Source organism: Anomaloglossus baeobatrachus, chromosome 2, assembly GCF_048569485.1.
Source record: "Anomaloglossus baeobatrachus isolate aAnoBae1 chromosome 2, aAnoBae1.hap1, whole genome shotgun sequence".
Lineage (NCBI taxonomy): Eukaryota > Metazoa > Chordata > Amphibia > Anura > Aromobatidae > Anomaloglossus > Anomaloglossus baeobatrachus.
In genome coordinates this window covers 218,910,131-218,926,383 of record NC_134354.1, presented here as the reverse complement: position 1 = coordinate 218,926,383, position 16,253 = coordinate 218,910,131, and the positions used below count along the sequence as shown (strand labels likewise).

The window sequence follows — 16,253 nt, the reverse complement described above, 5'->3', positions numbered from 1 at the left end:
GACCTCGCCAAACATGAGCTCTGAGGAAAAGTAAGCTAAAACGCCAAGCATACAGAGAGAACATACACGGGTCTATTGACTTATGCACAGTGGTATGAAAGATATGCTTTAAGAAGAACTTGCCTTAATCCTGTTCACTCTAGCAGTTTTGAGGAGTGCAGCCGTTCTTTCCTTCCCAGTGCTCTTCTATGATTTGTAGAGAAGCTTCACTACTTATGTACATAATGTACAGCACAAGTTCATCTCCACTAAAAGCCTAGAACGGACACCTTTATAGGAAATTTCATAACTTTCCCAAAATGCTGTACCCAATTTATTATATATTTGGGTACAGTCGGTCCATTTTATACAGACTCGGCAGCCCTGCTCTCAGTCTCAGCCAATGGAAAAGAGATTGCACAGTCTAGATTTGGTTAGGGCTGTGCGTTATTTAGACTACCTCCCCTTAAAGGTGGTCAGATTCCTTGTCTGTCCTGCCAAATGGGCCTCAGAGGAGTCTGGCCACCCCAAAAGCAACTAGCTCACTGGATTATAGCAACCATTCTTCAGGCTTATAAACTGAAAAACGATGCTCCCCCATTTAGGGGCAAGGTATTCTATGTGAGCGGTGGGGGCTTCTTGAGCGAATAGTCGTCATGCCTCAACTCTACAGCTCTGTAAGCCAGGAACCTGGGCATCTGTACACACTTTTCATAACTTTACAGGGTCCATATCATATTTATTTTTCTTCGTCTCATGCAACCTTGGGCAGTAAGATTTTACAGGTAGCAGTCACTCAAGCTTCTATAGTAAGTTCTACGATTTCAACAGAATATCTATCTGGTGTCTCTTCCCACTCAGTGGACAGCTTAGGACGTCCCAGGGTTCTGTGACATCCACCCCCCTATGAATGGGACCTATAAAAGTACTTTTTTGATACCCGCCATAAAATCTGTTTCCTTTGGCTACATGTGCACGCTGCATCTTTTTGTGTTCACAAACTGCACATTGTCACAGAGCCTGGAAATGTCACACAAAATGTTTTTAATTGTAGGTGCGTTTTCGGTGCGTTTTTGTGACAAATGTTGACAAAAACGCAGGAAGAATGAACATGCGGAATTATTTTTGCCACAAACTTTTGACAAACGCTGACAAACTGCAATGTGCGCACAGCAAATCTGACTTTTCATAGACTTTGCAAAAACTCCGCATGTGCATGTAGCCTTAGTCTTCATTGGGGTCACAGCTGCCTCCCATTGTTCATGTATTTGATGTTTCTACTTTCTCTATGGTGAGTACCAAAAATCTACTTATTTGGATGCACTGATACATAATGTCTTTAATTGGGGTCATCTCTGGGGAATGTGCCACCCAATCAAGAACATCAATGTACTCCTCATCCAGGAATTGCCAACACACTTTGGCAACATGGGGCTGGGCATTTTCATGCACAGAAGGAACCCAGGGCCCACTGCACCACCGGAAGGCTTTACTGGTGCTAGGATGAACTCCTTAGCCAATGCTACCATGACTGCTGTCAGTCCCTATCATGCTGAGGTTTTTGCAACTCCCTAGAGATATGCCTCCTAAGATCGTCATTAGCCCATCATCAAACCAGTCATGGTGGATGATGTAGGCAGCATAACTTTCACCATGACATTTTACAGATCTTTGACATCTTGGGCGTACTCAATGTGAACCCTCTTTCAGCGGTGAAGAGAAACACCACCCCCCCCCCTCCCCCATTAGCAGACCTGAGCTGAATAGTGCCGAGCTGTGGGCCCTCATTCAGAATTTTATTTATTTAATATATATATTATATTCAATTCACTTAAGCAGTTGAAATTAAATCATCACTCTTTCTTTTCTACTGGACCAATTGATATCCCTGAAATATTGACTTGAGGTGATACTTGGGGGCAGTGAATATTTCCTATAGACAAATGTCCTGAGCACTCTTGACAGCAATTCTTCTTTTTTTTTTTTTTTTTTTTTTCCTTCTTTCCTTTGTTTTCAGCACTGGTACAGTAAGTGCTCGTAACATCATGCTGCTTATGAAAAGGAAGCAAATGCGTTGTCAGGGTGTTGTCTGTGCCATGAAGGTAAGTTTTTCATCATATATATTGTTTGTTTTTTTTATTTCAATCTAGATTCATATTTGACCATGTTACAATCTTGTTGTCCACAGGAAGCCTTTGGTTTCATTGAAAGAGGTGATGTTGTTAAGGAGATATTCTTTCACTACAGTGAATTTAAGGGAAACCTTGAAGCCTTACAAGCGGGAGATGATGTGGAATTTACAATTAAGGACCGAAATGTACGTGTATAGTATTTTTGTTCTTGGGGTGGTTTGGGTTTTGTGTTTTTTCTGTCCACCTCCATGGTTTTTACATTATAATTTTTTACAAACACAAGTTTTTTTTTTGTTTTTTTTTCTTTCGCTTTACTTTACCTTACAGGGTAAGGAGGTTGCAACTGATGTGAGGCTCCTACCACCGGGAACTGTTATTTTTGAAGATATCAGCATAGAACATTTTGAAGGTGTGGTTACCAAAGTTATCCCTAAAGTACCCAATAAAAACCAGGTGAGGGTAGGCGTTTTGGAAATGGCTTGATGCCAAATTCCTGCCATTCTCCTTCCTCTTTGCACCCTTGTGTGCAGTTGTGCTCTAACATCAGTGCTTTATTTTCTACATTCTTAATTTCATAGAATGATCCTTTACAAGGACGTATAAAAGTTGACTTTGTGATTCCTAAAGAGCTTCCTTTTGGAGACAAAGATACAAAATCCAAGGTGACCCTACTGGAAGGCGACCATGTGCGATTTAACATTTCTACAGATCGTCGGGACAAATTGGAACGTGCCACAAATATTGAAGTTCTTCTAGATACCTTCGAGTTTACAGATGAGTCCAGAGAAATGGTTAGTACTAGTTATAAGCTGTCTGTACAATTATCCTATTTTGGTTGTTTAAAATAAAGTGACTATGATTTGTTTCACTAATCCGTTAGAAAAAGCTTTAAAAGGGGTTGGCCACTTATTTTTTCTTTTTGCATTATAAACCACTTGGAGAACCTGTCACCTTCAAAAAAACAACTATATACCTGCAGATAAAGTGGTAATCTGCAGTTAAATGGTGTTTTAAATCCTAACTAGCCGGCTTACTGGATCAGTAGTTACAGGGAGAAGATGACGTTATATTCTCCCTGCAGCTATAGGCTTTCAATCATGAAGGTAGTTCGTAACTGTGCATTACACAGCTCACATTAATCTTTCCCAGCATATTGACAGTCAGCTGTGCAGAGCAGGCTGACAATCAGAGTTGGGGAGTGACTACAGTGTGCTGTGTAAGTGATCAATCACTGCAACAGCTCCCTGCAGCTGCAGGGAGAATAAAACATTTTCTACTTGTAGCTGCAGCTGCTGGCTACATGACATTTAAACATGATTTACCTGCAGATTAACCCTTTTTATCTTAATGTTTTGGATGTGACCAGGTTCTCCTTTTTAATATATGGTTACTTACTACAGATTCATTACTACTGTCAGCCTTTTGAGAATTTCCACTTTTTTATTTAATAGCCTTATCTCCTGTGCACAACAAGGCCGCTGAAGTTGGGGCATATGGTAAACTGCATCAATCACCTCCAGTAAATAACACTGGGCACAGCACTTGGCTCCCATGTTGAGCACCTTATTGACGGCAGGTCACTGACTGGTGGCAGAGACATGCCCTCAATCACTGGCCTCCAGTCGGTAGTACTGTGCACCACACTAGTTTCCCTAGTTGTGTACAGTGTTTCTCCCCGAAGGGGACGGATTTGTATGCCACCTCTTTTAGCAGCCATGTTGTGGCCCAGAGCACCACACAGGCAGCAGGGGGGTGATGGAACTATGCCCCTCGGAGGATAACACGAAACCTCCTCTTAACTGTGGATTATACTGCTGCTTGCTGCACACTTGGAAAAATAGTGGCCAATTCCTTTTGATAACAGTTTCTGGGTTTACGGTTTCTGGCTTTTCACTTAATCTCTAGTCTGTCCACCTCTGCAATACTTATTTGTTCACATGCATTTTAATGAGATTTTTCTAAAATACTTTGTCGCACACCAAGGAGCCAGCTGTACACGCACCCTGTGTTTTCTGATTTTGCAGTCATTTTCCCATCCACCACTCAGCAAGGTCTTGCTAGCTTACTAAATGGACGTTAGTAAATCTTGATTGACAAGCAGAAATGTGTCAGGGTTTTTTCCCCTTGAAACTGTTGGTCTGCAGAGGCGCTGTTGGCATGCTAGTGTTTTTCCTTTCCCTCACCCCATGGGCATTAGGGCTAGGTGGGATGTGAGGCTGTAGAGACTGAGAACCTGGTGACTTGCATTGATGTCGCCGTTTCCCTTTCACAGGGTGTGATTGCGGCAATGAGGGATGGGTTTGGTTTTATAAAATGCGTTGATCGGGATGCCAGAATGTTCTTTCACTTCAGTGAAGTCCTGGATGGAAACCAGCTTCATATTTCAGATGAAGTGGAGTTTACTGTTGTCCCTGTAAGTAGTTTTTTTTTCCCCCCAATCCTCTTTATCCTCTAGTGTTCTGCACTTGAATAGATTATTATTTTTATTTTTTTTTTGTCCTTTTTTTTTTTTTTTAATCTTTTTGTTGGACATGAATATTACTGCTTTAATTTATAAACCCTGTACAGCGGTTTCTCTGTTGGAACATATACATTGCTTTGTGAAAATGTTACTGATTCTAACCAATGAGTTGGTGTATTGCAGGACATGCTTTCTGCCCAGAGAAATCATGCCATCAGAATTAAAAAGCTCCCCAAAGGAACCGTTTCATTCCACACCCAGTCCGATCATCGCTTTGTTGGCATTGTGGAAAAAGAAGCCACTGCTGCCTCTGCCAAGTCCAGCAGCCCAAACAAAGGAAAGGAAAAGGTAACTTGTTTGGCTTGCCCTTTTCTCAATTCAGTAGTAAGCTGTGGTTGGTGACCTTTGGGAGAATTGGACACCCTTTTAATCAACCCCTATGTGCTTTGATCGCTCGAGTAATCAATGAGCTTGAAAGCAATAGTTCTTTAATGGCACACGAAGTTTTTAGCTAATAAAGTCCTTTTGTTATTTTTTTGCCATAGAAAAAAGAAAAGGTAAGGTAATCAGCATGGTGTGAGCTGCGTTCTTAAGTAACATTTGTGTTGTGATCTAAAACTTTGATTTTGTATCAGGTTTGGCCAAGTAATGGTAGCTCCCTTTACTTTGCATATGGGATACGAGTCAGTCGCCTCTAGTAGTGCTGGGAAAAGACAGCTAGGGGCAGTGCACTGGACATCTTATTTCCAGCTATGGGTCCTGGCTGCATTTCCTAACATTATTCTCTCCGAACCACCCCAGCGTTTCAGAGCAAAATATACCTGGCTGCGATCATGCAGTCTGGCTCTGATTCATACTGCCTGCGATTTAAGGCAGGTAGGATTCGGCTGCCAAGTTCCCTTTTGAAATGACAAGATGATCATCGCTTTTATTTTTAAAGGGAACCTGTCACCAGATTTGGTGCTTATAAGCAAACCACCAGTGGGCTCTTATATACAGCATTCTAACATGCTGTATATAAGAGCCCAGGCCGCTGTGTAGAACGTAAAAATCACTTTTATAATACTTAAACGGTCGCTGCGGTGGAGTTGGGTCATATGGGCGTCTCCGTTCTCTGGTGTCGGCGCCGCCTCTTTTGGCCATCTTTGTCCTCCTTCTGAAGCCTGGGTGCATGATGTGTCCTACGTCATGCACACGTGCTGGCATTGAGGTTCTGTGCAGGCGCACTACAATTCTTTGATCTGCCTTGCTCAGGGCAGATCAAAGTGCGCCTACACAGGACCTCAATGCCAGCTCGTGTGCATGACCGAAAAAGGAGGTGCCGCACTCTGAGAACAGAGCCACCCCTTTGACCAGTCTGCACCGTACCGACCTGTTCACAGATGACTGTCAGTACTGCAAATAGTCTGGAATGCCTGAAGGTCAAGAAATACTTGGCCCGCTTTTTTTTTTTTTTTTTTTTTTTTTTTTTTCCCTATCGTGAGGGTCTAGATTTGGAGACTCCCTATGATCACTCTGATTTCCCCTCGGAGGTGCACAGCTTTGGATACACATAGAATTCAATAGGAAGCATACGCTTCATTGCTCTTGTCATGTAAGCTGTCAGTAATAGGTGGAGGTCTCAAGATCTGGCCCTTCCCCCACTGAGCTGCTTAACCACTTCACCTTTTGAAGTCTGTCATTAAAAGCTATGGGTTGGCATGCTCCTTTCCATTAAAGGGGTTGTCCGGTCTAAAATGACGGTATACTTGTGAATGCTCACACTGTACACACACTGTGCAGTGTGGCTTATCTGGTGTCAGAGCCGTGAATGGTGGTCATGCCGCCACAAGGATGTGGTTTGCATACTGCCAGCCTGAATCAGACTAGATGGGTTTGACCTTGCTCTATGAAAGTGTATTGAGCGAGGTAGTGCCCCTTTAGTCAGATTCTTGCCTGGAATATGCTTGTCGCCTATCGTCATGTGACGCCCGAACCCCCCACCACCATTCCCAACTGACACCAGAGAAGCCTCACAGCTCGCAGTCTGTGCATTGAGGATTCACAATTCTACAGTCAATAGAGTAACTGCAGACTTGTCATTCTTTAGTCGTTTTTTATTTGCATGGCTGAATGTGATCCAAATATCGGATCAAACTGACACAGCTATAGAGAGATTATCTTTTTTTTTTTTTTCTTCCCTCGGACACTGTCAGACAAAACTCTGCCATGCATAGCCCCATAGGTTAACGTTGGTCTGAGCCCTATCTGATGTCAGACTGAAAATATGGCTCTCTGAATCTGCCCTTATGGGAAATATAAAGTTTGTTGTTTTTTTTTGTTTGTTTTTTTTTTTACTTTTTGTGAAACTCAATTCATAGTATATCTTGAAAAACTATTTCCATAGGAAGGTGAAGAAGGGATCATCTCGTATGAAGATTGTGGTATAAGACTTACTGTGTCTTACCACCTGAAAGATCTGGAAGGGTCCCCTGCTCCACAAGTTGGAGACAAGGTAAGTTTCTTAAAGCATTTTCTTGTTGCATCATACAGCTGTTTAATAGTGGCGTGCAAAGCTCCCCATGCTTCTTCATAATGAGGCAAAGCCTGTGACCTTTTCTGGAAAAGTAATGGATCTCATCGTGCAGGTGGAAGAATGACCGATCATGCATGACGTATGAATTTACCCCCTAAACACTAGTTTTGGCTCTTGTGACAGTGATTTTCGCAAGTAAACTGATCCTAAGGTGCTGATTGCTTTAGAAAGTTCAGTCAGCAGAGATGCCAAAACGGTATGGAGTTCAACTCTGTAGACCCTTTTAAATGTTGCTGTTGATCTTGTCATTTAATGCTTAAATGTGGAAAGATGAGGGTTGCTTTACAATGTGGGTCTGCGCCACATCCTAACAAAAAAAAGTTTTAATAAGGATGCAGTCTAGATGGTCCTATAAATTGGACCAAGATCAGAACGCAATGCATGGACTGGCCTGCAGCTCTCCCACCCTGGGCGTGATGGCTTCATGCAGCTGTCACGCCGTGGTCAAGAGGGCCAGTAGCCAGTCTGGGCTTTGCCTTCCAATCTTGATGCAATTTATACGGCCGTTTGACTGCGGCCTTATCAATGTAACAGTTATTATGGCTTTCTCTTACAAGAGGATGGCACAGACACGCATATTGTAAAGAAAACCCCTTTTGGACATTAAAATTCGTTAAATGCTATAGTCAACAGCAGGATCAAAATGGATCTATAAAGTAGAACTCCTCAGTTTTATACAGCCATCTGACTAAACCCAAACAGTACTTGAAATGTCAAAGGTTTCCTCCCACACTTGAGACATGGCAATAGGTAATTTTAGATTTCTTTGTCGCTCCATTGGGAGACCCAGACAATTGGGGTGTATAGCTTCTGCCTCCGGAGGCCACACAAAGTATTACACTTTAAAAAGTGTAACCCCTCCCCTCTGCCTATACACCCTCCCGTGGATCACGGGCTCCTCAGTTTTATGCTTTGTGTGGAAGGAGGCACACAACCACTCATGCATTCTCATATTAGTTATATCGGTGGAAGAAAAGAGGGCCCCCACGGGGCCCCCGGCATGTTCCCTTCTCACCCCACTACGTCGGCGGTGTTGTTAAGGTTGAGGTACCCATTGCGGGTACAAAGGCCGGAGCCTCATGCCGTCTCCTTCACCATCCCTTAGTGGCTCTGGGAGAAGTGGGATCCTGAGCGGTCATCCATTTACTGGGACCGTGCTCCCTCCGCAGCCCCTGTGGGAATCTGCCGGACCGGAGTCTATTCAACCTCAGGGACCGGGCCCTGCAACTCTAAGGTACTCTGTGTCCCCATTGGGGTCTGTGCAGGAGCGCACCTTCTTCCCGGACGCTGCGGCAGCTGCTGAATTGAGAAGGCCGGCGGACTTCCGCGCCGACCGTGCCTGCTTGTCGGGCGCGGTCTCAAATTTAGTCCCCGGCTTCATCGCGGCCTAGTCGCAAAAATCCCGCCCCCGGGCCTGCCTGTCAGGGGTAAGGGCGGGACTGCCGACCTGACGTCGGCTGTGAGGGCTGGAGCATCCTGCATGTTTCCTCCCCCCTCACTGATCACTGTGGGGACCCCAGATTCCCGCACTTTTCTGGCGCCGCCCACGGCTCCACTCCTCCCCTGAGAGCTCCGGCAGCCATTTTTTGGGCATTCTGCCGGTGGAGGATTCTCAGGAACAGCTCTGCAGCTCCGGGGGACCTAAGGCAGGGAATCTGGAGGACACACACACCGCTTGTTAGCGGTCGGTAAGCCACACCGGTCACCCGGTGCTGGTCCCCCCTAGGGTGCCGGAATAGATACGTATTTATATATATATATATATATATATATATTTCTGTTCGGTCGGGCTGTATACCCTTTTTTTGCCCATATACCCTCAGTGATCATTCTCCTAGGAGACAACAGCATGTCGTCCACAAGGAGCAAAGCTGTTAAGGCACAGGGTTTTTTTTGCGGCCTGTACCTCTTGTGGGGCTACGTTACCTGCGGGTTCCACCTACCCTCACTGTGAGCAATGCTCGACCCCTGTTTCGCTTGCTCAGCCGGAGCCTCGGTCACTAGTGGGCCCCTCGGCTCATGTAGACCCCCCTGCTCCGCCTGTCCAGGCGGCAGGGACAGAGTTCGCCTCTTTTGCTGAGAAACTGAGTCACTTTCACAATCCATGGCTCAGTCTATGGACAAATGGTCTGCCAAGCTGCTAGAAGCTTTGCAGTCCAGACCGGTCCTTGCACAGGCCCCGGCCCCTGTTGGATCGTCGCCTCCAGGCCCCTCTCGGTCCGCGCCGCAGTGCACTCCCAGGTCGGGCCCTAGGTCCCACGTGGAGGACTCCTGCCCGGACCACAGTCCTAGACCGGCTAAGCGGGCTCGCTGGGAATCTTCCCCGACTTCTTCACGCTGCTCGGGTTCCCAGCTTGAGGACTCTCTGGAGGACGAGGCGGACGTTGCAGCTCAGGGCTCTGACCCTGACGTCGCCCTTAACCTTGATACACCTGAAGGGGACGCCTTAGTGAATGATCTTATCTCGTCCATCAACCAGGTGTTGGATCTCTCTCCCCCGCCTCCTACTGTAGAGGAGTCGGCGTCTCAGCAGGAGAAACACCAGTTTCGGTTCCCCAAACGTACACGTAGTGCGTTTTTCGATCACTCTAACTTCAGAGACGCTGTCCAGAAGCCCAGAGCGGTTCCGGACAAGCGCTTTACTAAGCGCCTCATTGACACGCGTTACCCCTTCCCCTCTGAAGTCGTTAAGGGTTGGGCTCAATGTCCCAAGGTGGATCCTCCAGTCTCTAGATTGGCGGCTAGATCTGTGGTATCGGTTGCAGATGGCTCATCGCTAAAGGATGCCACTGACAGGCAGATAGAGCTCCTGGTGAAGTCCATCTATGAGGCCACGGGCGCGTCTTTTGCCCCGGCTTTTGCAGCCGTGTGGGCACTCCAAGCTATCTCAGCTTGTCTGGCTGAGATTAATGCTGTCACACGTAATTCTGCTCCGCAAGTTGCGTCTTTGACTTCTCAAGCGTCAGCTTTTTCTTCCTACGCCATGAACGCAGTCCTAGACTCTGCTAGCCGTACAGCTGTGGCATCCGCTAACTCTGTGGCTGTCCGCAGGGCCATGTGGCTGCGCGAATGGAAGGCAGACTCTGCCTCCAAGAGGTTCTTAACCGGTTTGCCGTTTTCTGGCGAACGATTGTTTGGCGAACGATTGGATGAGATTATTAAGGAATCCAAGGGAAAGGACTCCTCCTTACCCCAGTCCAAACCTAAGAGACCTCAGCAACGGAAAATACAATCGAGGTTTCGGTCCTTTCGTCCCTCCGCCAAGCCCCAATCCTCTTCGTCCAGCAGGCCGGAGAAAGGCCAGAGGAACTCCTATGCGTGGCGGTCCAAGTCACGCCCCCCAAAAGGCCGCAGGAGGCACTGCCTCCAAGGCGGCCTCCTCATGACTCTCGGCATCCCCTAGCCGCATCCTCGGTCGGTGGCAGGCTCTCCCGATTTGGCGATGCCTGGTGGCCACATGTTCAAGACCGATGGGTGAGAGACATTCGGTCTCACGGTTACAGGATAGAGTTCAGCTCTCGTCCTGCGGCTCATTTCTTCAGAACCTCTCCGCCCCCCGCTCAGGCCGACGCACTTTTTCAGGCAGTGGACGCTCTGAAGACAGAAGTAGTTGTGACCCCCGTTCCCCTTCACATCTACGGCCACTCCAATGGGACATTCTCCGCAAATGGGACAGAAGGTCGACTTCCCTCGACAGGAACGTCTCTCTTTCCCTTGCAACCAAGACGTCACTTCAGTGGTGGCTCCTTCCCAATTCTCTATCGCAGGGAAAATCCTTCCTACCCCCAACCTGGGCTGTGGTCACCACGGACGCGAGCCTGTCAGGGTGGGGAGCGGTTTTTCTCTACCACAGGGCTCAGGGAACCTGGACTCCGATAGTCTTCCCTTCAGATCAATGTTCTGGAGATAAGGGCAGTGTATCTAGCCCTATTGGCTTTCCATCGGTGGCTGGAGGGCAGGCAGATCCGTATCCAGTCGGACAACGCCACTGCCGTCGCATACATCAACCACCAAGGCGGCACTCGCAGTCGTCAAGCCTTCCAGGAAGTCCGGCGGATTCTGCAGTGGGTGGAAGCCACAGCCTCCACCATCTCCGCAGTGTACATCCCGGGCGTAGAAAACTGGGAAGCAGATTTTCTCAGTCGTCAGGGCATGGATGCGGGGGAATGGTCTCTGCACCCAGAAGTGTTTCGAGAGATCTGTCGCCGCTGGGGAACGCCGGACGTTGATCTCATGGCGTCACGGCACAACAACAAAGTCCCGGCATTCATGGCACGGTCTCAGGATCACAGAGCTCTGGCGGCGGACGCGTTAGTTCAGGATTGGTCGCAGTTTCGACTGCCTTATGTGTTTCCTCCTCTGGCGATGCTGCCCAGAGTGTTACGCAAGATCAGGTCCGACTGCCGTCGCGCCATTCTCATCGCTCCAGACTGGCCGAGGCGGTCGTGGTATCCGGATCTGTGGCATCTCACGGTGGGTCAACCGTGGGCACTTCCAGACCGCCCAGACTTGCTGTCACAAGGCCCATTTTTCCATCTGAATTCTGTGGCCCTCAACCTGACTGTGTGGCCATTGAGTCCTGGCTCCTAGCGTCTTCAGGGTTATCTCAGGATGTCATTGCCACCATGAGACAGGCCAGGAAGCCAACGTCCGCCAAGATCTATTACAGGTCTTGGCAAATCTTCTTATCCTGGTGCTCTGATAATGGTTTTCCTCCATGGCCGTTTGCCTTACCCACTTTTCTTTCATTCCTTCAATCCGGAATGGACAAGGGTTTGTCACTTGGCTCTCTCAAGGGCCAAGTATTGGCGCTCTCCGTATTTTTTCAAAAGCGTCTAGCCAGACTTCCGCAGGTCCGCACGTTCCTGCAGGGAGTTTGCCACATAGTCCCACCTTACAAGCGTCCGCTGGAACCCTGGGATCTTAACAGGGTGCTAACGGCTCTTCAGAAACCACCTTTCGAGCCGCTGCGGGATGTCTCTTTAGCACGTCTTTCGCAGAAGGTGGCCTTTCTAGTGGCAGTTACATCACTCCGGAGAGTGTCTGAGCTTGCAGCGCTGTCATGCAAAGCCCCCTTCCTGGTGTTCCACCAGGATAAGGTGGTTCTGCGTCCGGTCCCGGAATTTCTCCCTAAGGTGGTATCTCCTTTTCATCTCAATCAGGATATCTCCTTGCCTTCATTTTGCCCTAATCCAATTCACCAATGTGAAAAGGATTTGCACTCTTTGGATCTGGTGAGAGCACTCCGGCTCTACGTGTCTCGCACGGCGCCCCTGCGTCGTTCAGATGCGCTCTTTGTCCTTGTCGCTGGCCAGCGTAAGGGTTCGCAGGCTTCCAAGTCAACCTTGGCTCGGTGGATCAAGGAACCGATTCTCGAAGCCTACCGTTCTTCTGGGCTTCCGCTTCCTTCAGGGCTGAAAGCCCATTCTACCAGAGCCGTGGGTGCGTCCTGGGCATTGCGGCACCGGGCTACGGCTCAGCAGGTGTGTCAGGTAGCTACGTGGTCTAGTCTGCACACTTTCACGAAACACTATCAAGTGCATACCTATGCTTCGGCAGACGCCAGTCTAGGTAGGCGAGTCCTTCAGGCGGCGGTTGCCCACCTGTAAGAGGGGGCCGTTTCGGCTCTTTTTATTCAGGTATTCTTTTACCCACCCAGGGACTGCTTTTGGACGTCCCAATTGTCTGGGTCTCCCAATGGAGCAACAAAGAAGAAGGGAATTTTGTTTACTTACCGTAAATTCCTTTTCTTCTAGCTCCTATTGGGAGACCCAGCACCCGCCCCTGTTCCCTTCGGGCTGGTTGTTCTTTTGTGTACACATGTTGTTCATGTTGAATTGTTCTTTTGGTTCATGGTTTTCAGTTCTCCGAACATCCTTCGGATTGAATTTACCCTAGACCAATTTATAAGTTTTCTCCTTCCTGCTTTTGCACCAAAACTGAGGAGCCCGTGATCCACGGGAGGGTGTATAGGCAGAGGGGAGGGGTTACACTTTTTAAAGTGTAATACTTTGTGTGGCCTCCGGAGGCAGAAGCTATACACCCCAATTGTCTGGGTCTCCCAATAGGAGCTAGAAGAAAAGGAATTTACGGTAAGTAAACAAAATTCCCTTCTTTGCCCCTGTGTACAGCAATGAGATATTATGGCTCCATATAAGTGCGCATAAATTGGGTGTAAGTTGTATGAAACGTCTGGACTAGTTTTTTTTCACATTGGTGTTTCTTTCTTTAGGTAGAGTTCAGCATTTGTGAAACTAAAAGAACTGGTCAGCAGAGCGCGGTTACCATGAAAGTTCTCGGCCGAAACGCCAACAGTAAAAGGTTTCATGGTTACGTGGCCACACTAAAGGATAACTTTGGATTCATTGAAACTGCAAATCATGACAAAGAGATTTTCTTTCACTACAGGTACTGTTTACCCTAAAGGCTTGCACTTCTGATGTGGCCACCTGAACATTAGGAAGCTTAAGTTTTTTTTGTTATTTTTCTTCTTTGTAGTGAGTATTCTGGAGATGTGGATAAACTTGAGCTAGGAGATAGGGTGGAGTACTGCTTGTCCAAAGGGAAAGGAAACAAGATCAGTGCGGAGAGGGTCACAAAGGTCCACCAAGGTAGGACGGGATCTGGATTCTTCATGCTGCTCTTCCTATTTGCCATTCTGTATAAATGCCTGTATAGTTCTATAGATATGACAAATTCTACAAAGCTTTGCTTTCACGTGCTCCAGAAGTGGTCTGACTAATATTTGCCTTCTTTTTTTAACCACTAGTTAACGGGTCAAATGATGACGTTAATCCAACAGTATACTGGGGTAAAGTAATCCGACCCTTACGAAGTGTAGATCCAACACAGACTGAATATCAGGGTATGATAGAGCTTCTAGAAGAGGGTAAGTGTCCTTTACAGCTCCACTTTGTATGAGATTACCTGGGTTGTTTTTTGGCGGGGGTTTTTTGTGTATATGTTTCCTATCTGGATCATGCAACTTTATACAAATTCAATAACTTATCATAATGGCCGACGAGACATTACAAGCACTCTTTACCTTTTGTGCCCCCCTATTTCCGCATAGACTGTAAGCTTGCAGCAGGGCCCTCATTCCTGCTGTAGCTACTGAACTATGTGACTGTTTTTTATTTTTGTCTGTATAAGCCCCCTTGATTGTGAAGTGCTGCGGAATATGTTGGCGCTATAAAAATAAACTTTTAGTGAGGCCTTCACACTTGTATACTGATGATTTAGTTGTATTTACTTGGCCCTGAATACAAAGGCAACGTATTAGTTTCCTTTGTTAACTATTCTCATACTTGTTTCTGTAGAGTAGTCTTTCGAAATGCATAAAATTGTATGCGGCAAGCTCTTTCAAATGCCCCTTTATGAAGACTTTTTTTCACAAACATGCCTTAAAAACCCAGAAAAAAAAAAAATTCACATGAGAACTCCACAGCACAAAGAATAAATCAGTATTTCATGTCCATATATAACTCCCTCGCTCATTAGTAAAGTCTGAATGAAGTCTCATTTTTCAGTGTTTGGAAGTAAAATATAAAGGTTACATAGTGTTTCTGGTTATTCCGGTTCAGCTATTTATTTATTTCTGTTCATTATAGTAGATGACAACCAAAAGATAGCAGAAGAGACTCCAGAACAAACTGAGGATGCAGAGGCTGAAGCCAGCACTGAAACCGAAAAGCAAGGTCAGTCTCGTTTATGCCACTTTTGCCATTCTTCTGCCTCAGCAGTGGATAATAAAAATGCTCCCCTATAAGCCTGCTGGCAAAGGGAACCCAGCCTCAGGCTTCACACGTGAAAAGTGGGGTTGGCCTGAAAGTTACAGTAAACTGACCCCTGGTGAGTTTTTGGGATGAACGGTACCACTCAAGTAAATGAGAACACATTGTTCTCTGGGACAGCATCTTTTTAAATTCTTTTTGGCGATTTGTAGCTGCTAAACCCAGCATATGTTTGCTGGAGAAACATTCAGCAAGTATAGGGAGTGTAGATGGGTTTCATTCACCCCTTTCTGACATCCACTGTACATATATGCACAGCGATGGAGCAGGTGTAGAGTGAGCTCACAGGCGGCAGCAGCCTCATACCCAGCAGATAATAGCACGGAGTCAGAGTCTGGATCCACCAGCCCCTGGAGGAGCAGAGCTCTACTCACAACTGTAAACCTTTCTAAATGCCAATTTAAATCTTTAACAGTGTACCAGCATTGGGGCATCACATTCTGTGTGCATAATGGCATTATTGCAGGGCTCGGAGTTGCTATGAATCTTTTAAAGAACCCCAGTGTCTGGCATCATGTAGCGTTGTTGAAGTCCAGTTTATTGCAGGGACAAGTCAACAAATACTGTAAAGTGTGTGTATGTTATATATATATATATATATATATAGATAGAGATAGAGATAGAGATAGAGATAGAGATAGAGATGTGTATGTATGTACATAATTGCCCGTTGCAGGTGTAACCATATCCCACAATGCACTGCGGCACTGTCAGTTGCACAGCCGCAGTTTGCACCCACATCATAGCCATGGTAACCAGGGACAACAGTGCAGGTGGAACCCAAATTGTGGGCTGAGTAAGCACAATTCTGTTCCGAGTCTAACATTGTGCTACCCATACTACATCCAGGTATAATGAGGTGTTGGTGTTTTAAATTACACATTTGCGATGTCACGGAGAAGTAAGGAGGCACGGACTGGTATTCCGCCATGCCTTGAGTGATGTTGCGGCGAGCAACGCGACATGGCGGCACAGACGAGAGAGAAAAAAGATACATGCTGTACCACCTCCAATAAGGCTGGGGCCACACGGGCACTACTGCGATCCCCTTGCATGAGACTCGGCTCGTGCTGGCAGTACAGCAGAGCCGAGTCTCATGCTTGTGTCCTTGCAACTGAGGTCCGTTCGTGCGAGCAGACCTCAGCTGCTGGGGGCGGGCCGGCACTCAGGAGGGGAGGGAGGGATTTCTCTCCCTCTCTCCTGCGTAGTCAGCTATAGCCATTCTCGCATTGCACTGGCAGTACACCGGTGTACCGCGAGTGCAGTGCGATTTTTCTCTCGCCCCATTCACTTGAATGGGTGCGAGAGAAAGA

At 46.9% G+C, this 16,253-nt stretch overlaps 1 protein-coding gene across 5 annotated transcripts in view; it reads left to right on the top strand.

The window, feature by feature from the left end:
• The window catches only part of CSDE1 (cold shock domain containing E1), an 89,520-nt gene that overhangs the window by 49,225 nt on the left and 24,042 nt on the right, over window positions 1-16,253 (top strand). For 3 of the 5 annotated variants that reach the window (XM_075335620.1, XM_075335618.1, XM_075335617.1), the window contains 11 exons: window positions 1,997-2,081; window positions 2,168-2,296; window positions 2,439-2,564; window positions 2,690-2,902; window positions 4,384-4,524; window positions 4,756-4,920; window positions 6,959-7,066; window positions 13,380-13,555; window positions 13,646-13,758; window positions 13,917-14,036; window positions 14,758-14,844. In XM_075335620.1, the coding sequence (XP_075191735.1) occupies window positions 1,997-2,081; window positions 2,168-2,296; window positions 2,439-2,564; window positions 2,690-2,902; window positions 4,384-4,524; window positions 4,756-4,920; window positions 6,959-7,066; window positions 13,380-13,555; window positions 13,646-13,758; window positions 13,917-14,036; window positions 14,758-14,844 (1,463 nt within the window). The remainder of the gene's footprint in view (window positions 1-1,996; window positions 2,082-2,167; window positions 2,297-2,438; window positions 2,565-2,689; window positions 2,903-4,383; window positions 4,525-4,755; window positions 4,921-6,958; window positions 7,067-13,379; window positions 13,556-13,645; window positions 13,759-13,916; window positions 14,037-14,757; window positions 14,845-16,253) is intronic. The other 2 variants (XM_075335619.1, XM_075335621.1) reach the window with 2 other exon arrangements.